The sequence below is a fragment of the Myotis daubentonii genome, chromosome 13 (assembly GCF_963259705.1).
Source record: "Myotis daubentonii chromosome 13, mMyoDau2.1, whole genome shotgun sequence".
In the NCBI taxonomy this organism is placed as follows: domain Eukaryota; kingdom Metazoa; phylum Chordata; class Mammalia; order Chiroptera; family Vespertilionidae; genus Myotis; species Myotis daubentonii.
This window is the reverse complement of record NC_081852.1, coordinates 45905513-45932291: the sequence shown is the minus strand read 5'-3', so window position 1 is coordinate 45932291 and position 26779 is coordinate 45905513. Positions and strand designations below refer to the sequence as shown.

General features: G+C 49.6%; 3 protein-coding genes across 7 annotated transcripts in view; 1 reads left to right on the top strand and 2 right to left on the bottom strand.

The window, feature by feature from the left end:
- The first annotated feature begins 20 nt into the window (after positions 1 to 20).
- Positions 21 to 1221, top strand: MRPL43 (mitochondrial ribosomal protein L43). Its single transcript, XM_059661124.1, has 3 exons — positions 21 to 204; positions 294 to 400; positions 519 to 1221. Exons 1-3 carry the CDS (start codon positions 74 to 76, stop codon positions 758 to 760), a joined length of 480 nt encoding a protein of 159 aa, XP_059517107.1. The 5' UTR covers positions 21 to 73; the 3' UTR covers positions 761 to 1221.
- A 681-nt stretch (positions 1222 to 1902) lies between these two features.
- Positions 1903 to 17541, bottom strand: SEMA4G (semaphorin 4G). Of its 3 annotated transcripts, XR_009448240.1 has the most exons (16): positions 17416 to 17541; positions 14073 to 14540; positions 13818 to 13966; positions 13478 to 13540; positions 10766 to 10864; positions 10561 to 10654; positions 10302 to 10415; positions 9933 to 10102; positions 9681 to 9850; positions 9231 to 9375; positions 8846 to 9068; positions 8338 to 8453; positions 8051 to 8211; positions 7788 to 7849; positions 3145 to 4205; positions 1903 to 3019 (listed from the first exon to the last, which is right to left on the bottom strand). XR_009448240.1 is itself a non-coding variant. In XM_059661119.1 (15 exons), exons 2-15 carry the CDS (start codon positions 14194 to 14196, stop codon positions 3373 to 3375), a joined length of 2523 nt encoding a protein of 840 aa, XP_059517102.1. In that variant the 5' UTR covers positions 14197 to 14540; positions 17416 to 17541; the 3' UTR covers positions 1903 to 3372. The 3 variants fall into 3 exon arrangements, 2 of the variants coding, with proteins under 2 accessions (XP_059517102.1, XP_059517104.1); XM_059661119.1 differs by having other exon boundaries at positions 1903 to 4205; XM_059661121.1 differs by lacking the exons at positions 13818 to 13966; positions 17416 to 17541 and having other exon boundaries at positions 1903 to 4205; positions 14073 to 14208.
- Positions 17542 to 22066: 4525 nt separating this feature from the next.
- SLF2 (SMC5-SMC6 complex localization factor 2) overlaps positions 22067 to 26779 on the bottom strand; it is a 43206-nt gene continuing 38493 nt past the window's right edge. For all 3 annotated transcript variants that reach the window (XM_059661116.1, XM_059661117.1, XM_059661118.1), the window contains exon 20: positions 22067 to 25354. In XM_059661116.1, the coding sequence (XP_059517099.1) occupies positions 25319 to 25354 (36 nt within the window). In that variant the 3' untranslated portion in view covers positions 22067 to 25318. The remainder of the gene's footprint in view (positions 25355 to 26779) is intronic.

Sequence of the window (26779 nt, the reverse complement as noted above, 5' to 3'; positions counted from 1 at the left end):
CCGGAAGCGGAAGCCCAGGTTAGCCCCGCCCCCTTCCCTCGAGCCGGGGCTCGGCGGCCTGGGCGCTGCAGCCATGACGGCGCGCGGGACTCCGAGCCGCTTCCTGACCAGCGTGCTCCACAACGGGCTGGGCCGCTACGTGCAGCAGCTGCAGCGCCTGAGCTTCCGCCTCAGCCGCGACGCGCCCTCGTCCCGCGGCGCCAGGTGAGCCTGCGAGGGGCGCGGGGCGGCGACTCCCGGCAGAGGTCGCCCGGGTCAGGGGTCACCGTGCTCACCCTTTTGGGGTTTCCCAGGGAGTTCGTGGAACAGGAGGTGGCCGACTTCGCCCGACAGAACCCGGGGGTCGTCATATACGTGAACGCGCGGCCGTGCCATGTGCCCAGAGTCGTGGCCGAATACCGTGAGTGGGCCGGGAGGGGGCGGGGGCGGGGGCGGCCTGCGGGCGGGCGGGCCCGTTTCCATTCCCGCGTCTGAGGTCTGACCGGCCCGCCGCCTCTCACCCACCTCCCTCCTGCCAGTGAACGGGGCGGTGCGCGAGGAGAGCCTCAACAGCAAGTCGGTCGAGGAGATCACGGCCCTGGTGAGGAAGCTCGCGACCCAGTCGGGCTTGGACATCATCCGCATCCGCAAGCCCTTCCACACGGACAGCCCGAGCGTCCAGGGCCAGTGGCACCCCTTCACCAACAAGCCGACGGTGCCGGGCGGGCTGCGCCCCCGAGAGGCCCAGGGTCCTGCCCCCGCCCAGGGGCAAGCGCAGTGAAGAGTTGCCCCGACTCCAGCCCCAGCCCCAGTGAAGGCGGTTCCTCCTCTTGGTTCCGGGGGTTACAAGCCCAGACGGACAGATGGTGCCCGCGAAAGAGAAAGTTGGTGCCAAAACTTTTGCTCGGGACAGAGAAGAGCTGCCTGCTGCTTTTGGTGCCCACTGCGAGGGGCAGTGACCTTGTGTCTCAATTAGCCAGTTGGCATGACTGAAACCTGAGAGTCTTCTGGGCCCTTCCTGGGTCCTCCTCCTCTTTGAAATCCAAATTGATGACAGTGGTCTCGGCACAGCAGGGACTCCCCGGCCGGCTTCTGAAGCGTCTCGTCTCTGAGGTCCTGTTTCTGCAGCCACTGAGCTAGAGAGCGCCAGCACCTTCTCTGCTGTGAACCTGGCGCTGGGCGAGGCTATATGAATGCGTGTACACGGCAAAACTGAGATGAATAAATGTGCCCACAGTCACACCTGAGGTCTGTCTTCAGAATATTTTAAGCACAACCCCATTTTTCATGATCATAAAACCAGAAGTGGGGCATGTACTAAACCTTTCAGGATGCTTAATATCAAAGGCTGTGACTCTTGGAGAGAGTGATTCTCGGGGTTACTGGTAAATGGGGAGCATCTTCTAGGGCAGCAGTTCTCAACCTGTGGGTCGTGACCCCTTTGGGGGTCGCCTAGGACCATCGGAAAACACATATATAATTACATGTTTTGTAATTAATCACTATGCTTTCATTATGTTCAATTTGTAACAATGAAATTTGGGGTCACCACAACATGAGGAACTGTATTAAAGGGTCGCGACATTAGGAAGGTTGAGAACCACTGTTCTAGGGGTTTAGCTAAAAAAAAGAAAAGAAAAAAGGTGGGGAAGATGGTGAGGAAAAGAGGTAGGAGGTAAAAACCTAGAAACCTTTATATGAATCCTGAACCACTCTACTTTTGTTGTGCCCTTCATGCCATGATCAGTTACTAGTGAGAGCCTTAACAAAGGGCAGCCAGGATGGAAGCTGAGGATCCCAATTTCCTCTGCAAATAGTTTTGTGGGGAGCAGACCTAACCCTGCAGCACTTTTCCAAAGACTCAGAAGCCTGTCCCCTGGTGAGCAGGGGAAGGCCAGTTTAGACCAAGCAGACTACTCACAGTCATGGGGAAAAGGGTATTTATTAACCAACGGGGTGGAGGAACGGAGTCCAGGCTCCCCACTGTCACATGTCCGTTCCACCCACCTGGAGGGGGAGGAGGATTGGAGGCATTCCTAAAGAGTATAACCATCTCACAATAAATACATTCATTGTGGGGGAGAGGTGGGGGAGGAAGGGTGAAGGGCAGTAAAAATCCGTGGGATCCCACGTTCTCAGCTACAAAAATAACAGTCATCCTCACCCAAGGGAATGGGGGAGCTCAGTCAGGATTTGATTGTCCCATTTGGGCCTGGAGACTTCAGAGGCCACTGGACCCTAAAAGTGCCCCGGTGAGGTAGGACAGGGGTGGAGCCAAGCATCCAAACTCCCAGCCTCTGCCCTTTGCATAGTTCCAAGAACGGGCTTCATGTGCCAGGTGAGTTATCAGATCTTCCTCCTGCTCTAATCTAGGGGTAGCAAATGCTTGGTCCCCAAAAGGGAGGCTGGCTCATTGAGTGCAGTGTGGGTTGCCCGTCCTAGGGAAGTGTCTGCAAGGACAGCTGCACCAGAGAGGGCTCTCTGAAATGTCCATGGACCAAACCTGATAGACAGGTCTGAGGCAGCAAGAGGAGGCTCATAAGGTGCATGTGAGTGGAAATGTAAGCACATGTATGTGCGGGACATGCCTAGAACTCTGCCTCTGTCACTCTTGAGAGTGACCAAGGGCATTGGGGGGCGGGGGGGGGGAGGTTGATGCGTAAGGGCTACAAATTAAGGGAGAAGAGGAGAATGATACAGTCTTACCTCCCACCGCCGGCCTGTTCCCAAGTTCTTGATAGAGGTCATCATAGGGGGCTGGGACTAGGGAAGAGGACTAGATAGCTAGATAGGATGGGATATGGCAATTGGGAGGGAACCCAAAGCCCAGAAAAGGGGATGAAATAAGAATGCACCGGAAGGAGGGGGTGGGGGCCTGCAGCCCAGCTGGTAGACATTCTTCCATGTGTGCATGTGAATGTACGTAGGGCTCAAGTGGCTCTTTTGGCTACAGAGGTCTTGTCTGGTGTCAGGACCATCCAGCACATGGGGCCATGCAGAGGATGGTGACATTGAGGCCATCTGGACCTGCAAGCCCTGCCTGAGAGAAAGAGGGAGGATTTGAGCAGATTAATGGGCAGGAGGATGGGGTCCTCTCCTCCCACGTGCTCAGGTTAAAGGAATAGGAACTGGGGCTGGGGCTGAAGAACCTGAGGGAGCACCTACCTCTGAGGAGAACCAGTTGGCCTGGGCTGCTCACAGATGGGTCTGTGGAGACTGAGGGGACTTTGGCTGGGCCTGACTCTGGCCAGCCCTATAGGGACATCAGAAGTTAGAAGGGCCTGGAGTTGGGGGGGGGGGGGGGGGCGGTGAAAGTAGGGCTGTGTTGGGAGGCAGCAGCCCAGCCTGGGCAGACAGGCTGGTTGGAAGAGCATTTGTCCTGGGACGCTGGGCTCAGACAGAGCTCTCATCCAGGTGCTCTACGAGCTGTGTGTGCTTCCTCTTCTCCAGAATGCGGCTGAGCTCCTCAGCGAAGGAGCAGGGCCCTGTGGGCACTCCATTGTTGCTCTGCCTCAGGAGCATGTAGCTGTTGCCATTCATCCTGCGCAGCCGGCTGGGCAATGCCACCAGCCCGTTGGTCAGCTCAGCTGGTGGTGGTGGTGGTGGTGGTGGAGGTGGGGCTGGAGCTCCTTCCCCCGGAATGATTTGGAGACAGCCACTCTCTAGGCCTCCAGCCCCCTCACCATCGTCACCCTCATCTTCCTCTCCTGGACACTGGCCTGAGACAGTCTGCAGCTGCACAGCAGAGCCCCCTGCCCTGCCAGCCCGACCCAGTGAGTATTTCCGTCGGTGCCCTGGTCTGCCGCCCCGAAGACAGGCCACATAGAGGAGGGAGGAAGCCAGGATGAGGCAAAGGCCACCAAGTGCAGCGATGGCTAGCACATAGAGCAGCCTTACATCAGATGCCAACTGTGCCCCAGGCATGGCAGGGGCTTGTGGAGCCGGGGCAGGAGTGGCAGGCCGGACCACGAGGCTGTAGGAGGTCAGCAGGGTGCGGAGGCCGTTTTCCTCAGCGTAGCACTCGTAGTTGCCACTGTGCTCAGGCTGTGTGTCTGTCACCAGCAACCCATCCACGCCTACGCGGTAGCCGCCCCGCCCGTCACTCAGGCCCATGCTCCCGTTGAGCAGCCACAGGGCCCGGGCCAGATTGGATGGCTGGTCACAGGGCAGGAGGACATCATCACCCCGGAGCACAGTGCGTGTCTTCATCGGTGGTGGCGGCGGCCCTGGAGAAAGTGGGGGACAGGAGGATCAGTCAGCGCCTGCCGATCCTAGGGAAGGCACTGGAGATGGCAAGCCAGATGGCTCACTGCTATGTCCCCAGCATCAAGCATAGAATCTGGAATCAAGGTGGCAGCTGGCCAAGCTCTGCATTTTTGCTCACACAGAAGGCTCACATTGGCCCTTCCCTGTGGTTTCAATTCCTGCCATCTGCTGGCGATGCCTAATCTCTACCTCCAGCACAGAGTTCTCTCCTGCGTGTCAGACTTGAATATCTCCCACATGCTGGGCATCAACATGAGTCTCTTGTACATGTCACAGGAACTAAGGCCAAAGCTTCTGTCTCAAACTACACCAAATCTTTTCCTCAAATTACTATCACTGTGCATAGCATTACCAGCATTCAGGTGCTTAAGTCAGAAACCTGGGGGTCTCCCTTACCTCTCACCTGCCCCCACCCCCTCACCTTTGTATGTAACTCTCACCCAAGATCCTGCTTCTGGAATCTACCTCAAACCTGTTCACTTCTCTTCTTCCCCAGCTGTTGGCCCACTCTGGTCCCCATCCAACCCATTCATGCAGCAGTGGGGTGACCTTTTAAAAACACTCAGCTGATCATGCCACTCCCCTGTCTTAGCATGGTCCCTGCCCACTTCTCCAGCCTCTTCTCTTGCCGGGAGCCAGTCCATCCTTGCTGTTTCAAGGGACCTGGCATATATGGCATACGGTTCTTAATATGTTTGCTCACCTTCTTGGCGCTGTGTTTTAGCCAAGGTCACCTCTCCGAGAAGGGTTGAATCCCCAGGTAGGGATTTTCCCCTGAAGTTAGGGAGGGAATAAAGCCCCTCAACTGGGTGCCAGGCGGGTAATTAATCCCTTTAACTACGAACAATCATGCTTAAACTACATAATCTTTTCTCCCTGGAATGGAGATAAGAAACGCCCTAACCTTTGTAATAGAGATTGATAGGATTGAATCAACTGGTATAAATACAGTTGTAACAAGACAGAAAGACTCAGAACTTAGAACAGAATCAAGAAGACAGAACCTACACGGAGCCTAGAGACAGAAGAACTTCGCTGGAGAGAGCATGCCGGAGGATCCTGGAGAGGGACTGGCCTCGGAGCCTAGAGACAGAGCCTAGCGGGAGAACATGGCAAGGGATCCTCGACTGAACCTGACTACAGAGATTGGCAGGAGAACCTGACTGGAACCTGGACACTGAACCTGACTGGAGAGCCTGGACAGAACCTGGCTAGAGAACCTAGAGAGGGAACATGGCTACAGAACCTCGCTGGAGATCCGAAGCAGAACCTCTCTGGAGATCCAGACCAGAACTTGGCTGGAGATCCGGGCTAGAGATCCTGGCTAGGCTGCTGATCAACTGAACGCTGTCTCCGTATCATTCCTTCTTTGCCGACTCCGTCTACGCCTTTGGGAACCCCTGGACCTGCTGGGGTTGGACCCCGGCATATGGCGCCCGAACAGGGACCCCTAGGTAAGCGCCCCGCACTCGGGACGGATAGGACTCCACCATAGGAAAAGGGTGGATAGTCTTCGCCGACTCCGTCCACACCTTTGGGAACACCTGGAAAAGGATTCCCCTAGGTAAGCCCCCCCCCATTGAGAACCCCCACACTCGGGACGGATAGGACTCCACCAGGGTGCTACAGACCCCCCTATAGAGGATAAGTAGGGTAAGAAGGTGGATAGTACAGAACTTAGATTGAGAAGATGGGCCATACTGAGTCCAAAGAAAAAAGACTCTGTATTGATCTTTTAACATATGTGCTTGCTAGCAGAGGAATTAAGGTTACTCCCAGTCAGACAGAACGTTTTATACAAGAAGTATGTCCATGCTTTTCTGAGGAAGGAAAGGTAAATGTAATGGCATGGGAGAAGGTAGGCCCAAGGAGCCTTATCCTTAACCCCACTGCAGCCTTTCTACCCTGGGAAAGTGCAGGATTGGCAAGCTCTCCCTGGGATGATAGATCAGGACTCAGGTAATAGCGGAAAGCGCCAATCCTACTCTTAAAATGGATATAAGAGAGCATTTGAGGTTTTTCTTTTTAATGCCTGCTTTTAAAAAATAAAAAAGGGGGAATTTGCCGGGAGCCGGTCCATCCTTGCTGTTTCAAGGGACCTGGCATATATGGCATACGGTTCTTAATATGTTTGCTCACCTTCTTGGCGCTGTGTTTTAGCCAAGGTCACCTCTCCGAGAAGGGTTGAATCCCCAGGTAGGGATTTTCCCCTGAAGTTAGGGAGGGAATAAAGCCCCTCAACTGGGTGCCAGGCGGGTAATTAATCCCTTTAACTACGAACAATCATGCTTAAACTACATAATCTTTTCTCCCTGGAATGGAGATAAGAAACGCCCTAACCTTTGTAATAGAGATTGATAGGATTGAATCAACTGGTATAAATACAGTTGTAACAAGACAGAAAGACTCAGAACTTAGAACAGAATCAAGAAGACAGAACCTACACGGAGCCTAGAGACAGAAGAACTTCGCTGGAGAGAGCATGCCGGAGGATCCTGGAGAGGGACTGGCCTCGGAGCCTAGAGACAGAGCCTAGCGGGAGAACATGGCAAGGGATCCTCGACTGAACCTGACTACAGAGATTGGCAGGAGAACCTGACTAGAGAACCTAGCGAGGGAACATGGCTACAGAACCTCGCTGGAGATCCGAAGCAGAACCTCTCTGGAGATCCAGACCAGAACTTGGCTGGAGATCCGGGCTAGAGATCCTGGCTAGGCTGCTGATCAACTGAACGCTGTCTCCGTATCATTCCTTCTTTGCCGACTCCGTCTACGCCTTTGGGAACCCCTGGACCTGCTGGGGTTGGACCCCGGCATTCTCTTGTTGCTCAAACACACTAAGCTCACTCTGCCTGCTGTTCCCTCTGCTTGGGTGACATCCCTCTCCCGATGGCCCCCACCTGCCTGGTTAACTTGAGGGGGAGAGCATAGCGGTGATCAAAAGCACAAACTCCAGCCTGACTGCTGGGCACAGGTTCAAATTCTGACCCTGCCGCTTAATACCTGATTGACTTTGGTCAGTTTACTTATTCTCCCTGTGCCTCAGAGAGGTTGTCCCTTGTGGGGATGATGATAATGGCACCTCTCTCAGGGGAATGCTGAGAGAATGAATGGGGTTGTGTGTGTGAATGCCCAGCACATAGTAAGTACTCAGTACATATTAGCTATAATTACTAATTTTTGCTCTTCACATATCACCTCAGTCATCTGATCTTCCTTGGGGAAGTACCCATTATCCTTCAAACCCTTGTCATTGCTGTAATTATTTCTTTTGTAACAAAAACCAGTGGAAATAATTATAATTAATTGTGTGATTGTGTGATTTCCAGCCCCTCCTCCCTCCACTTGGCTGTAAGCTCCGGAAGTAAGCACGTTTCCTCATAATTTTGGGGGGCAACAAATGTTTGTTGAGCACTTACTCTGTGCCAGGATCTGAAAGCACACAGACACAGCCATTCAGATACATACATTTACATACATACAAATTATGTAAATGGTAAGGAGGACAGCCAGACCCACACACATACATGAATATCACTTACCTGTGTCCCTGTTGCCCTCACAGCCTCGGTTTCCTCTCTCTATGTCCTGTATCAGTGCTGTCCTGGAGACAGAAGACCAGGACTCATGAACAAGGGGAACTGGGCTTCAGGTCCCCCAGTGGCGGGGTCATTAGGGCTGTTACCAACAACTGGTTCCCACTCCCCCTACAGCTGGCAGGCCTTCCTGTTCCCCTCAGGCTCTGAGTCCCTGGGCACATGGGACCCTCAAATCCCCTACCACTTCCCACCTGCTACCCTGAGACCTGTTTGCTACGATGTTGGTCTCCATGCAGGCACGAGTGCTGGGGTCCCAGCCACAGTAAGGGTCCCGGGCCAGGATGCAGTCGTAGCAGGAGCGATAGCGGGAACAGCTGGACAGTGGTAGCTGGATGACTCCACTAGCGGCCCCCACATAGAGGCTATGCTGGGAGCCAGAGAGGACAGCTAGTCAGCAACAACCCCACTCCGACTTATAGACACATACACAGCCAGTGCCCAGCCTCCCAATCCCCCTATTCTGGCATTTTGAGGGTCACGAGTCAGGGGTTACCTGCATTGGAGAGATGACCAGATTCTCCACAGATTGGGGCTCCTTGAACACTTGTGTCTCTTCAATAATGTGCATGCCAGAGCCCAGGACCACAGCCTTGTGGATCCAGCCATCAGCTGGTATGAAAAGGGCAGAAGGTCAGATCCCAGCAATGGAATCTGCTCTTGTCCCCCTGCAGTATGGGACCAGCTCGGGAGTCATGAGGTCAGGGACAGGATTCAGCCAGTAGCAGTGGGCCCTCAGGACAATGGGAACTCCGGGCATGTCATGGCAGGAATTGAGTTAAGCATTAGTGATCAGGGTCAAATGTCATTGTGGTTGGTGACAGGAGTCAGAAGTCACCAAAACCAAGTGTTCACTGGGGGCCAGTAGTGAGTGTTCATTGAAGAATCAACATCAATGGTTACCAGGGTTTTGTGACCAAGGGTCATCAAGGGACTAGAGGTCAACAGGGATCAAAGGACAGGTCAGCAGTCACCAGAGGGCTTAGGCCAGGGGTCAGAAGCACCTGTGCTCAGAAAGAGCAGGTCATAGGTGGGTCCAGCAGGCGTGGTGACAGGTGTCCCTGTGAGGTGTGTGTAACGCACGCTGCGCTTGAGCAGCAAGGGCCGTCCACGTGTGGGCACCACGGGCCGAGCCATCAGTGGGTGCAACTTCACAAAGTCCAGGACCAGCGATGGCAAGTCCTGGGATGAGTTGTAGCCTTGGCTGCGCAGTGAATCTGTGATGCACTGGGGTAGGGGACAGGGGTGGTGAACCTCAGGACTCCCCACAAGGATCCTACTCTCCCACGGGTTTTGTCCGCCTGCCTGTGCTCCCCACAGGGCCAGACCCTCCAGTCCCTCCCAGGGGTTCTGTCTACTGAGCACCCTACCCCAGGCCTGCTCCCTCACCGAGCCAGGCCGGGGCTCCGGCACCCCACCCTCATAACGGCCCCAGCGCCGGACACCATCCTGGTATTCCATGTAGGGGCCTGCAAAGACAGCTTGCACCTCTGTCAGGTCATAGCGGCAGATGGCTGAGGCCTCCAGGGTCTTCCTAGGGATAACACATAGGGGAGAGGGCTGAGTCACACTGAAAGGAGCCTGCCTGTCTGCCACCTGCCCAGCCTGTAGCCCACTTACCCTGGTTAACCCCAGCTCCAGGCCCATAGGGCCTCCTGAGGGTCAGTAGGCCACTGTGGCCTCCAGCCCCAGGCTAGCTAGACATGCTTAAAATGCTCTCTCTGCAGCCAGACCCCCCCCCCCCCACCCCACAATGCATCCTGTCTTATCCTCAGTGACCTCTGCTCCAGCCCCTGTGCTGTCCCCAGTTTCTTGCCTCCCCATTGTCCCTGCACTGACCACTGTGTGGTCAGCGTGAAGGCCGCATAGAAGTGTGTGTGGGCTGAGGTGTCGGCGTCCAGGCTGCAGACACCACGCAGTGTCTCGTACTGTGGAATGTGGCAGATGAGACGCGCCTTTAAGAAGGAGGTCCACTTCTTCTGCAGGATCTTCCTTCCTCCCAGATCTCCCTGGGAGGGCAGGGCAGGGGGTCAGGGGCCAGGGTCAGTGCTTCAGCCTCTACACCCTTGCCCCGACCTCAGTCCTACTCACTTTGCACACACGGGCCACACGGGCCACACGATGGCTGCTGCGGCTCTGAGCAAAGCTGCCAGAACCCTCCTCAGCCGCACGCTCCGTGAAGAAGTAGTAAACCTTGTCATCGTCACCCACCGCACTGGCCTTGCTCTCCCGCACCAGGATGGAGAACACAAACTCAGCATCTGCGGGTCAGGCAGTTCAAGTGGCTTCAGAGACAGGCTGGGTGTCTCCCCCTCCCCCTGGCCCTACCTCTCACTCAACAATACCCAGGAATAGGCCGGCTCACCTGGGGATTTGGGGAAAGGGTGGTCAACAGCCCAAGGGAATAAAGATGAAGAAATAGTCCCTGCCCCCCATCATCCTGAGCCTCATTCTCCTAACCATTGAGCCAGTGCATGGGTGCCTCCTCAGTCCTCAGGGAGTGCGGGTGGCGGCTCCGGCGGATGTCAGGAATGCTCCGGAATTCATACCGTGTGGCTGTGTAGAGGCCTCCATCTGGGGTAGGGACATACCAGGTATGAGACATGTCACATACGACAAGGCACATAACGCACATGGTGGCAAGTCCTGGCAATGACATCCATGTCCATCACACAGCGTGCTTGTGGGTGAGGGAGGAGTGGGGAGGAGAGGTGCTCACCGATGATGAGGCCTGTGAAGCCACGGGCGGGGTCATAAGGACACTTCTCCTTCCCCTCCTCGAAGCTGGTTGGCAAGGTGAAGGCCTCAGCATCCTGGGGGAATGAGAGTTCAAAAGTCAGTGGTTCCAAGGAAAGGCAGGGGCCCAAGGTCAGACCAGTCTGGGGTCACGGACCAATGATCATGACTGGGGCAGGCATACTCACAATGGCTGCACAGAGGGGCTGGAAGGCATGAGTCCCACAGGTGTAGAGGTGGGTGGCATTGAGACGCTGTAGAAATCGCACATGGTTGAAGCACTCGGTCTGCGGGACAGGTGGGGGGGGGGGGGCCGTGAGTCCTGAGCCTCCTCCGAGGCCTCTTCCATTGGCCCGGCTCTCATCCTCACTCCCAGGACTCGCAGTTCTTTCCAAGATCCCAGTACCCAGAACAGACTAGTCCCTGGAACTCGCTCTCCTTTGGCCTCCCAGGGGCATGACTCCTCTTCTCCCCTCTATCTCTTTTTTTAATTATTTTTAAATATATATATATTGAGTTCAGAGAGGAAGGGAGAGGGAGAGATAGAGATAGAAACATCATAAATGAGAGGGAATCATTGATGGGCTGCCTCCTGCATGCGCCCTACTGGGAATCAAGCCCGCAACCTGGCAAGCGCCCTTGACCAGAATCAAACCTGGGACCCTTCAGTCCGCAGGCTGACACTCTATCCGCCAAGCCAACCAGCTAGGGCCCCTCTATCTTATATTACATGATATACTCTGCCAGCTTCTCCTGCACCATCAGTTCAGGTACTCTCAGGCTCTCCCCACCCTAACATGCTTCTCTCACATCTCAGCAATGTCTCCCAATCCTGGAGCTCCCATACCCTTTTGGAGTGACCCTATCATATCTATCCTCAGGCTCTGGCCCTCTCTCCACCTGATATTTCCAGACACATCAAACTCACCTTGTCAGAAAGCAAGCTCATCCCCTCCTCCCTAACCTGCATCTTCCCTCCTAAACCTGTTCCTCCAGTCTTTCCCTCCTTTCTTCCTCCCTGCATCCTACTCAGTCCAGAGACCAGGAGTTATTGTTGCTGCTTCCCATTCCTTCACCCCCACATTCAGACCTGCTCCCTGATGAAATGTGCCTTTGTCCTAAATGTCTCTTGACTTGGTCCACTTCCCCTCCACTGCCCCTGCCTGAGTCCAAATTACCACCATTAACTCTTCCCTGAATTACTGCAGCAACTACCTGACAGCACTCCCAACCATCCATCAGTCTTTATAAGAAAATGACTTATTTATCCAATGAGTAGGGAATACATGCACACAGTGTACAATTCAAAAGGTACAAAGGAATATGTTGTAAACAGAGTCTCCTTTTTATCCCTGTTGCTTCAAAAGAGACTGCTGTTACCATTGTCTAGAGTTCCCTTCCAGAGATATTCTACCAATCAACATATTCTTGCAACCCACTTTTTCCAAAGCATTTAAAAAAATCTAAACCAGATCATGTCACTGCTATATTTAAAAAGCCTTCAGTGGCTCACCAGAGTCCTGAACATAGAGTCCGACAGGCTCCTGTTTCTGGCCCTTACGCTGGCCTTTCCCTACTCCAGCCACACTGGCCTTCTCTGCCCATCAAATGCCTTAAGCTACTACCCTCTCGACTTCTTTGCCTTGTTAATGGCTCCTCCTCCTGCCTGTTACCCAGGGTTTGAGTCCGTGCAGGCGTCTTTGTCTCATCCGGCTCCCTCACTGGGTGCAGTATTTTGGCATCCCTCCCTCCTCTGACCCACATCATGCCCCCAACCTCCCTACTGCCTTTCCAGCCTTCAGACTCCATTTTAATCCATCTGGTGCCTGGGGCTGGATAACTATTCCTATAGTACGTAATGTTTCCTCAAGATGTTTGCATTAATAAAGGTGGGGCGGAGCAATTCTGTAGTCAAATAAGTTGGAAACCACAGGTTAAAACCTACCTTTACGGGAACTTCTTAGAGCCTTAAAGGTGTTGCTATGCATTATGGGATTGAGCATGCAGCATTTCCCAAACTCATCTGACTGTTAAATCCCTCTTTTGAAAATTAATGTTCCCCAGCATATGTTTTGGGAAATGTTCTGTAGACCCAAAGTGTGCTCCAGGGACTAGCAGTGTCAGCTTCACATGGGAGCGTGTTAGAATTGCAGAATCTTGAGCCTTTTGGGTGAGGGTGCCCATTGTCCCAGAATAAAATCCAGACCCCCAGCTGGGCGTTTGCAGCCCTTTGTGGCCTGGGCTCCACCTGCCTCCCAGCCCCATTTTCCATCCACGCTGCACCAGGAGGCAGCCTTTGATGAAAGCTCCAAGAGGCACCTCTTTAAACACAGCTGTCTCAGCATCACTCCTGACTCACTGAATCAGAATCCCTGGGTCAATGGGCCTTGGGAGTGCATATTTTTAAAAGCTCCCCAGATAGATCTGTTACATAGTCAGACAAGGGACCCCTGCAGACGCCCTGTGTCTTTAGTAAGAAAGAACTGACACTTCACCAACACCCCTCCATGGAATACTGGGTACTTGAGCTATTCCTTGACCAAAACCTCATTTTTCTCATCTCTAAAATGGAGAACAATACTATTTCACAGGGTTATTTTAGAATTAGGTGAGATAATAGCTGTCAGCACTTACTAGAGATTAATTATTGTTATCATGATTGTTATTTGGGAGCCCAGAGGAAATTAAGATGCCATCACAGACCAAGCTAATAGGTCACCAGATGTTTGAATTAGAAGTGCTGTGCCGGGGCTTGCCACTCCAGTAGCACTTACAGTGTTTATGGAGGTTGCTGCAACTGACTGGCTGGTAGTTACCTCTCCATCTGTGTTCTCAACCCTGATATCCCCAGTTGAGGAGGAGGAGGAGGAAAGGAGCTGGGGACAGGGCAGACCACATACCTGATTGTTTTTCCCTTTTTGATGACATTTGCTCTGCATCTCTGGGGAGGCCTCCCAGTGGATCTGGAGAGGGGGGAAAGGGGAGAAAGGCTGATGCACTGACCCCAATACCCTTGCCTTTCTCTATTACCTGTGAGACCAGGGACAGGACCCCAGGGAATGGGGAAATTGGGGTGGGGGTTTCAGGAGGAGCACTGGGTGTAAAAGAGACCTGGCCAGGAAGGGCAGAACTGTCTGACCAGGGAGCTATGGAAGGCTGCAGAATTTTCAGGAAATTGAGACCCTGGGGAGCTAGATGAAGCTGGAGACCCTCTGGGTGGTCCAGGTTTCAGGGGCTGACCTCTTTGTGAGCCCCATCTCCTATGTCGTGGGCATTGAGAGAGAACAGGGCGCCCCGGGCTCCCACCAGCAGCCTTGCTGAGGCCTCTTCCAGCAGCAGTGTTGAGTAGTTCTGGGCGGGGCCCTTGAAGTGCCGGGTCCCAGAGAGCTCTGGGGAGAGCAGGAGCTGTGAGCCCAGTTCTTGGCCTGCCCCCAGCCCCAGCCCCAGCCTCAGCCCCAGCCCCTGCTGCCTTTTGAGGTGGGGAGTTGGTCTAACCTTCATAGGGGATAGTCATCCGTGGGGTGGCATCTAGTTCTCTGGATGGTCTTCGTGGCGAGGGTCCGGGGACTGCAGTTGCTGTGAGGACACTCAGGAGAAGGGGCCAGAGCCTCCCCCACATCTTCCTGGGGAAGCCCAGACCAACAAGACCCCCAAGGGGAGCCAGGGCCAGAGTCAATGGGATGATGGGAAGAACAGTCACAGGGGTCAAGGTCCAAGGAGGGCACTTGAAAGGTCAGGGGTCATGGGGCCAGGGAGGGTCCTGGAATTGGGGGGACATGGAATCATAGGGTTGTATGGCCATGAAATCCAAGGTCAGAGGTCAGAGGACCACATGCTGCCTGTCTGCATCAAATACAAACTCCATGGTGAGAGGGAGTCGTTGGGTCAGAGGGGTTGTAGGTCACTGATGAGGTTTCCCTGCCTGGACAGCAGGGCTAGTCCTGGTTCTCTGAGATCTGGTTTCTGAAGGAAAAATAAAAAAACAACACAGGAAAAAAAGCCCTTTGATCTGTGTGTGGGTGGAGGGTAGATGACATTACCCCCAGACTACAGGGAGTACTGAAGGGAGGTGGCCAAGCATCCATAGAACTCCCACGCCAGAGTTGACTCAGTCATTTTGACACAGGAAGTCGGGTGGAACTTGCCCTCCTTACAAGACCCTTGACTCCCCCCAAACCAAACCCAAGGTAATAGTCCTTCTCTGACCAAGTCAGAAGCTTAGCTAGACCTCCATCTTGGTGGAGCTTGGGTTCTCAGGGAGAATGCCTTCTCCTCCCAACAATGAGACCCAGCTGGGCAGCAGCTGCCCTTGCTGCCTGCGGGGGTGCCTTATGCAGGAAGGCCTGGGCAGAGCCGGTTAATGGGTCTTTGTTTATTTTGTCCTGTTTTCTCTTTGTTTTTTCTTTTCCCGGGCCTGAGAGCTCCCTCTGGAATTTCTCTTTAATTAGACACTTCTCCGCAGCATTCCTCTTTGAGGGGGTGCACATCTCTGCCCTGCCCATTCTAGTCTGTACTGCACCCTCTGCCTAGGCATCTACACATGTCCCTACCTGCAAACAGGCACTCACAGGCATTGGGGGTATCTGCCCCTGCTGGCTGCATGAGTGTAATGTCTAAGCAGGAGGCTCCATTGTGAAAGGCCAGTTAACAGACATGAGCAACATGGAAAAGGCAAACAATGGGATCCCTGAGCTCTTGGCCACCTCCCCTGGCATATCTTGCAGACTATTCCCACACCTGGACCCTCCTTCAAGCCAACCAGCTGGGGATGGGATTGGGTAGGTGGCCTCCGCTGAGCCATGTAACAGGCCTGATCTCTGAGGTGGCTTCTGAAGACTTCCTGAGCTGGGCTAGGTGTGGAGGAAGCCTGACCCACCCAATCTCATCAGATGCTCCCAAACAGGGCCAGAGGGTCACTGGCCTCTCCTTTCCCTTCCAGGTCAAATATTAACTATGTGGCCTTGAAGAGAGGGGAGGAACCAGGAGCTGGCCAGAGGAAGAACAGGAGTTTGGAGTGTTTATTTAAGAGGTAAAGGTCAGCACTGTGGTGGGCAGAGCCCAGAGGGGGGAATGGCATATGAGTAGAGAGAAGAGGGTCCCTGGACCACAGAAAGAGCATCAACTACTGGTTTAGGGGCTGGGGCAGCAGGAGGCCCCAGGCAAACTGCCCATGCTCCACTCCTCACTGTGGAGGCACACCTATTTACCTTTGGGGCCTCTTATTTGCTTAGTGAGAAAGGAGGGGGGAGCCCTATGGCTAGGAGGAATCAGTCCTTGGGATTGGGCAGGAGGAACACAGCCCAGATCAGAGGAGCCACTCAGAGTGTGATGCATGGCATACTGACACAGGTTTACACAAGAGTCACATGTGTCCAGAGGAGGGTGAGGTGCATGCAAACAGGTACATACACATATACATATGCAGAGGAGGGCTGTGAACACATGTACTCAGGAGAATCATGCACACACACATTCACAGGAAGGTTTGTGCATACATATGTTCACATAAAAGGCCTACCACATGCATTCATATGCATTCACATGTAAGGTTATAATTACAGGCCCATTCACTCAGCAGGTCACACAGCCTTAGAGGTTGACAAGGATGCTATAAACCCACATATGTGCATATGAAGAATTGTACGCCATTCACAGTGGGTTCTGCACATATACACATATGTGGAGGGACATGCACACAAACTCATTGATATAGTGATTCAGGCACTGTCATGTTCACAGAAAGTTCAAGTACATGTATGTTCACAGTCCTCAAACACACAATTACATCTATGCAAATGTACATACAGATGTACAAGCATATGTACATACAGGGGTTCGATTCTCACTGCAGGCTTGGAGGCTGCAAGTGGCCACGGAGGGTGAGATTAAGAGCAGAACCCCACCTCGCTCTCCAATGTCCTAATTCTAAGGCCAGACTGTGTGTGTGTGTGTGATGGGGGGAGGCTTCTGACCTCAGAGGCTCAGATGGGATGGGTTCATGAGTCAAGGCTGCTCTGCAAGGGAGGAAGGAGGCCCCTGGTTTTAGTAAAGGAAAGATGGAATGAAACAGGTAACTTGGCACTCCTCTACTCCCAAGTATACTGCAGTTCTAGATATGGGAGTTGGGCCTAAACTGTTGGGAGAGAGGGCGGGGTTAAGGGGCAACAAGGCTTCAAGGTCTCCAGTCCACACCCCACACTCCACCCCTGGTTCCAGAGTTTGGGTTGCTCCCCAGGGCCAGCCCCTGGACTCTGATCACCTTCCCACTAAGGCAGATCTTAGGGCAGAGGGAACTGAGGAGGGGAGACCCCCCCCCCCCCCCCCCCCCGCCACGCAAGATCAATGTAGGATCAGCAGGCTCTCAATCTTCAATCCAGAGGTCCACCTGCTTAGTGGGGGAGGTACCTCCCTCTGCCCAATGGGATGGTGGTCTCTCCTGGCCTGAGAGCCCCTCCCCCGCTGCCTCCTTCCTCCACCATCTCCTCCCGGGTTCTCTCCTTTCCTCGGGTCTAACCTCAGTCTCTACTGCTGCAGCTCGAGGACAAGCTCTCCTTCTATCCCGCCCAACATCAGGAGACGTGACCCAGATCCCAAACACTGTTCGCCAAGCGGCCCCCGCCCTGCACCGATCCCCGACTCCACGTTCCAGGTCTGCACCCCGCGCGGCTGGAGGCCTGGCCCGCGCCCCTCTACAGCCTTTATGAGGGACTGGGGGACTTGGCGGTGGGAAAGGCCTCGCCCAGCTTGGAGGGTGGAATGGATGTGGGCAAGGCCTGGCCCGGTCCGCGCCCACCTCAGCCCGAGCACCTCCACCGCCCGCACTCCCTGCCTCTCTCACCTTTGCGCTCGGATCCCGGGCCATGGAGACAGCGACGCACAGCTCCGCGGCCCCAAAGCACCAGCTGCAGGATGAAGGGGCCGCGGTCAGACGCGGGGCGGGGTGGAGGCGGAGCCGGGGGTGGGGCGGGGACCTGGAAGGCGGGGCCGACCGGGTAGGGTGCAGAGTAGGTGCTGCTGTCTTCTTTCACTCCCCCCACCCTACACAGTTTCAAGCCAAGGCTCACAAACAGCTCTTCGACAACTGGCGCCCCCGCCCCCAAGGCCGCAGCCCAATACTGCCCCCTGGTGGTAGCCTCACCACCCCCAGTGCCGTCAGCGGCTGAGAGTCCCTCTCTCCCTTCTAGGATTTCCTCCTGCTAGAGACGTACCGACCTGTCCTCTGGGGGCTTAAAACTCTCCCAGAGCCTGAGAACCCGAGGCCTGTCCTCACTTCTTGCCGCTCCTGCGCTCCCTGCCTTGGGTGCGGAGGGCCACAGCGCGTGGAGACCAAGCATGGGTCAGAGCAGGGTCTTGATTCTTAGCTCCAGGTCCCCGTCGCCTGGCCTGTCAGTCGAACGTCTGGGTGGGTGGAGGTCGGGTCTGGAGGGATGAAGTAACAGCTGGACCAGAAGTGCACACAGAAAATGCTGGTTTGGGGGATAATAAGCCACAAGCATTATTTGTACCTGTCCTCTCGACCAAATCTTAACTGGGGTGCAGCTCCTCAGGGACTGGGTCACACCGGCCTCCCTTTCAGCTCACCTTGGGCATCTTTCTCACTCCAGATCTTTCAGCGAAGCCCTCCTAGGCAATGACATGTCCTGTCCTTCCTAAGCTCAGTCACCTTAATCAGCAGCCCCCCGCAGACTCAACTCCCCACCTCCTTTAATTCAACTAGAATGGCCCTCCCACACCATCTTGGGCCCTTCAGTTTGCCCTCAACTGAGGCCATGCCTTCTTCCCACCGCCTATTAAAGACCTCTCTAGGGTTTGACTCAAACCTGAGCTCTAGCCATGACCTGGCCTGATCCTCTCTCTCTCATCCATGACAGTATTGATATGGGCCCAAGAGCAGGACCAACATGAGGAGGGCCCTAGGGACATAGGTCACTGACTCTTGCATGTGCCTAGGAGTCTGTGCTCTGGAGGGACAGAGGGTGGGGGAACAGGTGAATGAGCACTGGGTTGAGAACAGGTGCAGATTCAAGAGGCTCTGTCATTATTTAACTTAAGGCTGACACAGGGAGACACATCATCCTTCTTTTTCTGAATTCCTCAGAGCTCAATTTGGCACTTCCTCATGTGCAATCTCATAGTTTGGGCTGCTGTGTGTGACTAGACAGCAGGCTCACATCACACTTCCACCTCCCCCAGCACTCTGCCAACAGGATGTGTGTATATGTGGAGGGGGAGGTAGCTGGAGAGAAATGCTTAAAGTGTACATACACATTTACAAAGAGAGCCCAGCTTTTTTTTTTTTTTTAATTGTGCATTCATTCCATTCTGAGGGATTAATAGCTTATTTTAGATGGGAAAACAGGGTCTAAGAAGTTAAGTAACTTGCCTTGAAATTATTCTTGTGCTTACAGAGGGAGCTATCAGGATTGGGAAAACCAGAGAAGGGAACAGGGTAGCCTGAATGGGGTATCACCAGAGCAAAGGCAGAAATGCGTAGGTTTGTATTGGGGGAGTAGGCAGAAGAGAAAGAGCATGAGAGAGGAAGATGAGTTTGATTTGACGAGATGGGAGGGCTCCTAGTAGGTAATAGAAGGGAAAAGTCAGCAAGTAGTTTGGAAAAGACCACAGAAGAAATTCCTGAAAGAGCTGAGTAAGGAAGTCCAAGTTGGGAAGACTGGGAAAGACATGGCTAAGAAAAATACATCTGCAGTCCTTGTGGGAAAGTGGGTTGGGGTGACAATGGAGGAGGGGCAGGAAAACTGTGAGCCCCATAGGAGAGAAATTAAACTGCAGGGGTGCCCAGTGGGCTAAGGGCACTCCCCTCGTGGTCTCACAGAGCTCGGTGCCGACTTGACCTCAGGAAGTGGCAAGTAGGCCAAAGTGATTTGGTGGTAGGTTCAACATCCCACTCACCTAGGCTATGTGAGGCAAGCCTTTCTCCTCGAAGGTGCTCCGATGGCAGACTCAGCACCTCACCATTTTCATCTGAACAGAACTATAAATCACAATGCTGAGTTCCAGCATGGCACTTGCTACACTGTAGTTGGGCAGATACTTCAGTACCTCTGATAATATTCACACCACAATGTATTTCTCTCTGCTGTCCTCCCACTTCAATCTCTGAATCTAATGAAATGATCAGATGTGATGGCGATTAATGAAACTTTCTATAGTAAGCCCCTGTGATTGATAATACTCCTTTTTGCAAATTAAGCTGATGAAATATGAATAAAAAGAAGAGGGGCAGAGGAAGAGACTCGAAAGCAAACCAAGAAATTAATCCTAACCTAGCTATGAATTTGTGTCACAGGCAGGGACACAGGAGGTAGGTCGTTCTTTGAGCAGGCTGTTACTCATCCTTCGAGTCACCACCTTGTCTGTTTCACAGTGTGGCTGTGAGAGGATCCCATTTGAAAACCTGGTATACTTTCCAAACAGAACGCAAAGGTAGGTTTTGTATTTGCATTTGCTAGGCTATTCTCCCAGCTCTGCTGAAGGAAAAGTGGCTGCGGGTAGTGCGGTTGTCCTCAGCCACCCACACCAGCATTTGGCTCCAGGCTTGGCAGAGCAGTTACTCACTGTAGCAGGGACCCTCGGTGTAGGGGGTAGGTATGAACTCCTGAAACTTGAGCAGAGGTTCCCTGAGGCAAAAAACCCAACTCTGGCCTAGTCAAGCTGTTCTGCTTGCTGTTCACTGTGGCAGCATTTCTGTTCCTGTTTTGCCATCTCCACCTCTGGCTTGCCCAGTACTCTCCCTTTAGCCACATTACAGCTGAGGTGCTGCTTCAGCAGGGACTGTCGCCAGTGCAACAATGCTGTCGTCTTACTGATCCACAGTGCCTCAGAAGCCTGTTTTGCCTGTTAAGTTTTCCTCCCAGCCAGTCGTCTTGGAGTCAGACCCAAAGCTGGGCGTTCTGGTTTGACCTCTCTTAACTCCAGCCTGGGGAATGGTTAGCAAGGAAAAGGGAGTGTCAGGACATGTCCACAAAATGCTGGGAAATCATCACCCACCACCCCTTTCTCGGCTTTAGCATGCTGAGTTTTAAAAAGTCACCACCTTAATTTTTTACCAGCAGAGGCAGACCTGGACAGAGAAGCCTCTGGGGCTCACTGGATCAGAAAAAATAGAGCATGCATAGTTTCAAGAGGTATTTGCTCAGATGTCAATGAAGCCCAAGTGCCTTAAGACCAGTTCTGTCATCTGAGAAGAACCTCACCTTAGAGCTAACTAACAACAGTTAGCATTTATTGAGTTCTTGCTATATGCCAAGACTTTGCTAAATATTTTTCATGCATTCGCTCATTTAACCCTCACAAACTCATTATTCGTTTTAGCAGATGAAGAAACTAAGACACAGAGAAGTTAAGTAACTTGCCAAGGATCAAACAATTGTCCTGGTGAATCTGGGATTTGAGGTCATGACTAAGTGCAAGGGCAAGGACCTTGTACAAGGCTGTGCTGCCTGTCTCCCAGTTCTTAGGCAATGTCTCTGCTTTTGCCTATGCTGTCACTCCTCCACTGTCAGAGAAAAATGCTTACAGGGTGTCTCCTTTTAACTAGCCTGTCAGAAGGGAGAAATATCAACATGATACCAAGACCCAAGGCCCCTGGCAATCATGTTTAGCCCTTCTATGACCTCATAACTCCTGTGAGGTGGTGCCAACCAATGTCCCCACAGCTGGTATATCCAGGGCTGTATCTGCCTGGCAGGTTGGAAGTGATCCGGCCCTGCCTCCACATTGTATAGCTTCTCCTGGACTCTAGAACAGGGGTGTCAGGCCAAGAGTATTATTTTCCAGTTCTCTTTGCCCAATAACAAAGTATTTTCACCTGGATACCAGAAGGTAAGATTCATGAGAGCTCTGTTTGTTGTTCACCACTGAATCCTAAGAGTGCCTAGCAGGTAGTAGGTAGGGACTCAACAGTTGTTGAACATAGTGAATGAGGTAATGTAAGAATGAGATTACTGAATTCCTAACTGCAAAGTATATAGCAAATTATTAATTGGTTATATAAAAGTGAACTATATACAACTATGGTTTTAAGTGTTTATTCCAGAAACAGGAGACATCAAACTAAAGACTGCCTGGAGAATCCAAATCAAGAGGAAGAAAGAAGCCCTAGCCAGTTTGGTTCAGTGGATAGAGTGTTGGCCTGAGGACTGAAGGGTCCTGGGTTCGATTCCAGGCAAGGGCACATGCCCGGGTTATGGGCTCAATCCCCAGGGGGGCCGTACAGGAGGCAGCCAATCAGTGATTCTCTCTCATTATTGATGTTTCTATCTCTCTCCCTCTCCCTTCCTCTCTGAAATCAATAATATATATATATATATATATATATATATATATATATATATATATATATATATATATATATATTTTAAAAAGAGGAAGAAATCAGTTTAAAAAGCAGGGAATGGGGCAGGTGAAGAAACAGGACATTCCAGATACTTAAGCATCCCCACTCCCAAACAAATATTACTGAACACATGTTCAAACTGAGAAAAAGCCATTTTAATAACGCACACATACATTCATAGGACTTTAAACAAGATGTAGTATAAATCTTTAAAAAAAAAAAAAAAGGAAAGAAAAAAAAGGAAAGAAAAAGAAAACCTGTATCTCCTTGTAAACTGCCTAGGAGCTGGTGGATTAACTGGCTGACAGGACTGCCCAGGGAAAAGAAACACACAGATTAGAGGTGCACCACTGTTAAGAAGTAATAAATAACCACAGATCATGCTCTACATGCCCACCCATCTGCACCCTAATCTTGCCTCCGTGGAGGCGAATCAGGACAGTCCTTCCCTAATTTTCAAACTCAGTCACTTGTTAATGGATCAACTCTTAAGTTTTTATTTTAAAATGTAAAAATTATTCTTGGTTTAAAGACTTGACACATTATTACTGGCCAGTCCCCACCAACTATACTTGCTTGACAGAAATAAAAATGCAAATGTTCCAACTGAGCCTGGATGACAACACACCATTTTCTCTCTTTTACATCTGGGGAGATATTTGTGAAGTCAAAAGCAAGCTATTACTTGTATCTCAAAACAAAAACAAAATGCCAACCTTCCAAAAGGTGACAAAGGCACCATTGCCGTCAGGAGATAGACAGAAAATGTACAAATGCTGTTACTTTACTGCTACATAGATGCATTTTGTGCATGGAGAGCATCTTCACTTAACATGATATAACGAATAGAATTGTATTTTCAGATAACAAGAAAAGCAGTTTAGAAAAGGCAAACAGTTACACACAAAAGCATAAACACTTACAAATACCTTAAATTTTAGCTTGCAATAAGGGTAGGAAGTTTGACATACATATCCAGAAAATTAGACAAGGTGATTTTTTGGCACAGTAATAATACTGCCAAACACACCACCACTCAGTGCAAGCTTTGTTTGCCAAGTCCCAAAACTGGCCTGACATTCTCTGTGCAATGAACATTTTCTCCCCCACTACCATCCCATTCACTGGGTGGGCAACAACAGCAGGAGGGAGACAAAGCAAGGGGACTCAAGAGAGAGAAGGGGAGTACTTGATTTGGGAGAAAAACCATGGGCTACTTGTGCTAAAAGAGAATCACACAATTTTTATGAGAACCTGAATGCAAATACTGACTGAAATATGACCTGGAGACTGAAGATGTCTACCAGAGTCATAAGTACAAGAGTCCAAACCGATGTTTGGCCATTTATTTTAAAGGGACACATGAAGCATATTTCTCTAATGGAGAAAGATAATTAAAAATAGAGACTTTTCTTATTGGAACTGCTAAATAAAAATGTATCAAAGTGGTTTTAAATTTGATGGGCAGTTACCTGTTGAAACTGCAATATAAAAGGGTCACTTAAAAAAAAACACACCTGAATAACCCACTTGTCCCCCCCATCAATGTACACATTAGAAAATATTTACACACTGTAATTACAAGCAATATAAGCAGTATTTTATACTTTTGAGATTTTGTACACTTTACACAATGCAAAATGAGAAAAATATGAACACTTATAAAATTACACACAAATAATGTATCTACAAGGTATTAAATTACAGAGTGAAAGCCCCCACTGTTGGGCAGATAGATGCCAGAGTTTCAAGCTTCTGTCAAATATAACTCTTTGTATCTATCTCATTAACCATAAGTGGCATTTTCTAACAATACCCTTAAGAGGTAGTATCAAGTTAATATTCTTACCAGTAAACTCAATACAGAATAAAACTTTTGTTGGTCTGACAGGGTTCTTAGGAACTGAATTTACTTAGTCTTCCCTAGAAAATCTCTAACTGCTCAATGCTTGACATGGGCTCAAAAGTATTTTAAATGATAAATTAAAGATAAAATGTTTTTTACTCCTAAGCCTCAATTCAGAGGTAGAAAGCTAATTTTCCAAAATTTATTTTCTCCTCTATCAAACTACAAACATCAAGTCCAATTCCCTTTCCCATCATCTTCCCCCCACAATTGGAGACCTCAGAGTGCTCAGGATAGCTAGCAATGTCATCCAAGTTAATACTGAAAGAAAAAAAGAAGTTTGCATTTTCTTTTATGAAAGAAACCCTCCTAAAAGGGACACTCAGTCAACAAAAGAATTTTTCAGAGCTAATAAGAGTCTATTACTACCAAGGGCTTCAAAGGGCCCTTGGGCTAAGACCAGCATATGTATTTCCACTAACCCTCCACCATTTAAACCAAAGGGTGGCTTTCCAGTGTTTAAGAATTTAGAGCAGCTGTGGTTTTTAAGTGCAACAACTTTAAAATACAAGCACAAACACACGTGTATGTGCAAACACATGTGGCAATGTTCTAAAGAATAAACACCATTCAGGTTTCTGCCAAGGTTATATACTCATGAAAATAAGGTTTTGGAAACTTGTCCAGATATTTAAGCTTTTACAATACAGACACTTCAGTAATATGGCTACTAAGGGGCCAGAATTCTAAGATTTAGCCAAGATTCTATGATTTAACCGGTATTTTAAAAAATGCACTGGAAATTAAAACAAACTGCATATGAATGTTTTGGCATGAAAACAGAGCCACTATTTTATAGCTTAACCTTTGCCCCTTAAGGGGATCTGACAATATACCTTCTATTTCTCAACCACTTAAATGTATTTTAAAAAACCTAACAGATTTATAATCTTGAATAGTGAAGGAAAATGCATGGATTGGAACCTCCTATGGTTTGTAGGAGTTACAAGCGATTTATCCTTTTTGTTACTAAACTCATTTGAAGGTTTTCCATTAAGTTTTAAAATAACCAAAAGGGAAAATTAAACCCAACTAGAACTTGGTCTTGGTTTCCAACTTCTCACATTGGTCCAAATCTTTTCTTACATATTTCATGTGATTATCCAAGTGCCACAAATACAATAAAAAACAAAACAAACAAACAAAAAAAACAACACCACTGGCTTATTGTTTAACAGAGGAGTTAGTTAATAGGGGCAGATAAGACATGCAACTATAAGCTGCTTCTACTCTTCCCGCCTGTTATAGGATTCTACTCTTGTAAAAGGCCAATTGCCTTAATTAAGCAGATTGTGTTTCATATCTGCTTCAGAAATGGCAATTTCTTTTATTACCAGCCTCAAACTAGATATTCCAGTGGCACACTTGCTGCCCATTTTCTTAGCATTCCGCTGGATTTTGTAGTAACCCTTTATACTCCTCTAGGAAAGGCTCTTATTGAATTTCTCTTGGTTCATATATTTGCTGTTGCAACTCCTGTTAAGAATCTGGAACCCAGAAGTCATGAAGTTGCCCCTAGAAAATAGAAGAGGGGAAAAAAACAGAATAAAGAAAAACCAAATTATGAATTAATCTTTATAACACATATTATCATCATCAAGTTTTAATAACAAAAGAAATAAAATCTTTATATTATATAATTCTCTAAAAATGTATGATAATCAGATTTAAGTTTCATATTTTGTGGTCTAACAATTAAAAAGTATAAAGTAAGTACAAGATGATTTCTCTTCACCAACACACACATTTAGAGGGTGATATTTAAAATTAAGTAAAATGTTGAGCAGATTAATACAGCTTAAGATTTCTCAAAGACTTCTCTAATAGGGCATGCATATCTTATGAAGGACACCAACAACAAGGGAGTCTAAATGTCATAAAATAGTGAGAGTGCTTCCTAATTAATATTCAGTGTTCCTGTTACTTTGATAAAAAATATAAGCAACGCCTAGGCCCTGGACCAGCAGCATTGGCAATACCTGAGAACCTGGTAGAAATGCAGAATATCTGAGGTCTAACTTCAGACAATGAATAAAAATCTGCATTTCAACAAATTCCTTGTTGATGCTTATGCACATTAAAATTTGAGAAGTTCATTTGTAAACGAGCATGATGGAAAACTTAATAGCAGGTATTTAAACAATACCTCTCTTAAATAAAGTCTCCTTAGATATGACACCAAAAACATGACAAAAGGAAAAAAAAAACAGATAAAAGGAAAAAAGAGATAAAACTGGACTTTGTCACAATTAAAAACTTTTGTTCTACAAACTATAACATCAAGACAATAAAAAGACAACACACAGAATGGGAGAAAATTTTTGCAAATTATACCTACTAAGGGATTTGTATTTAAGAGTATAAAGAACATTCTTACAATTCAATAATAAAGATAAAAACTCAATTAAAAAATGGGCAAAGAAATTGAACAGACATTTCTCCGAAGAAGCTATATGAATGGCTAATAAACACATGAAAAATGCTTATTAGTCATTAGAGAAACACAAATTAAAACCACAGTGAGATTCTACTTCCCACCCCCCATTAAGCTTTAGTAAAAAACAGGTAACAAGTGTTGACAGAATGGGGAGAAATTAGAAACCTCAAATAGACTGGTGGGAATGTAAAATGGTGCAGCCACTTTGGAAAAGTCTGGCAGTTCCTCAAAACACTTAACAGAATTACCATATGACCCAGCAATTCTACTCCTGGGTTTATGCCCAAGATGTTTTCACTTGAGAAGATATGTTCACACAAAAACCTGTACACAAATATGCATGAAAGCATTATTCTTGATAGCCAGAAAATAGAAACAACTCGAACGTCCACCTAATAAGTGGGTAAATAAAATGTGATATATCCATGCAGTGGAATATTATTTGGCAATAGAAGAACATACATGCTACAACATGAATTCACTTAACATTATGTTATGTGAAA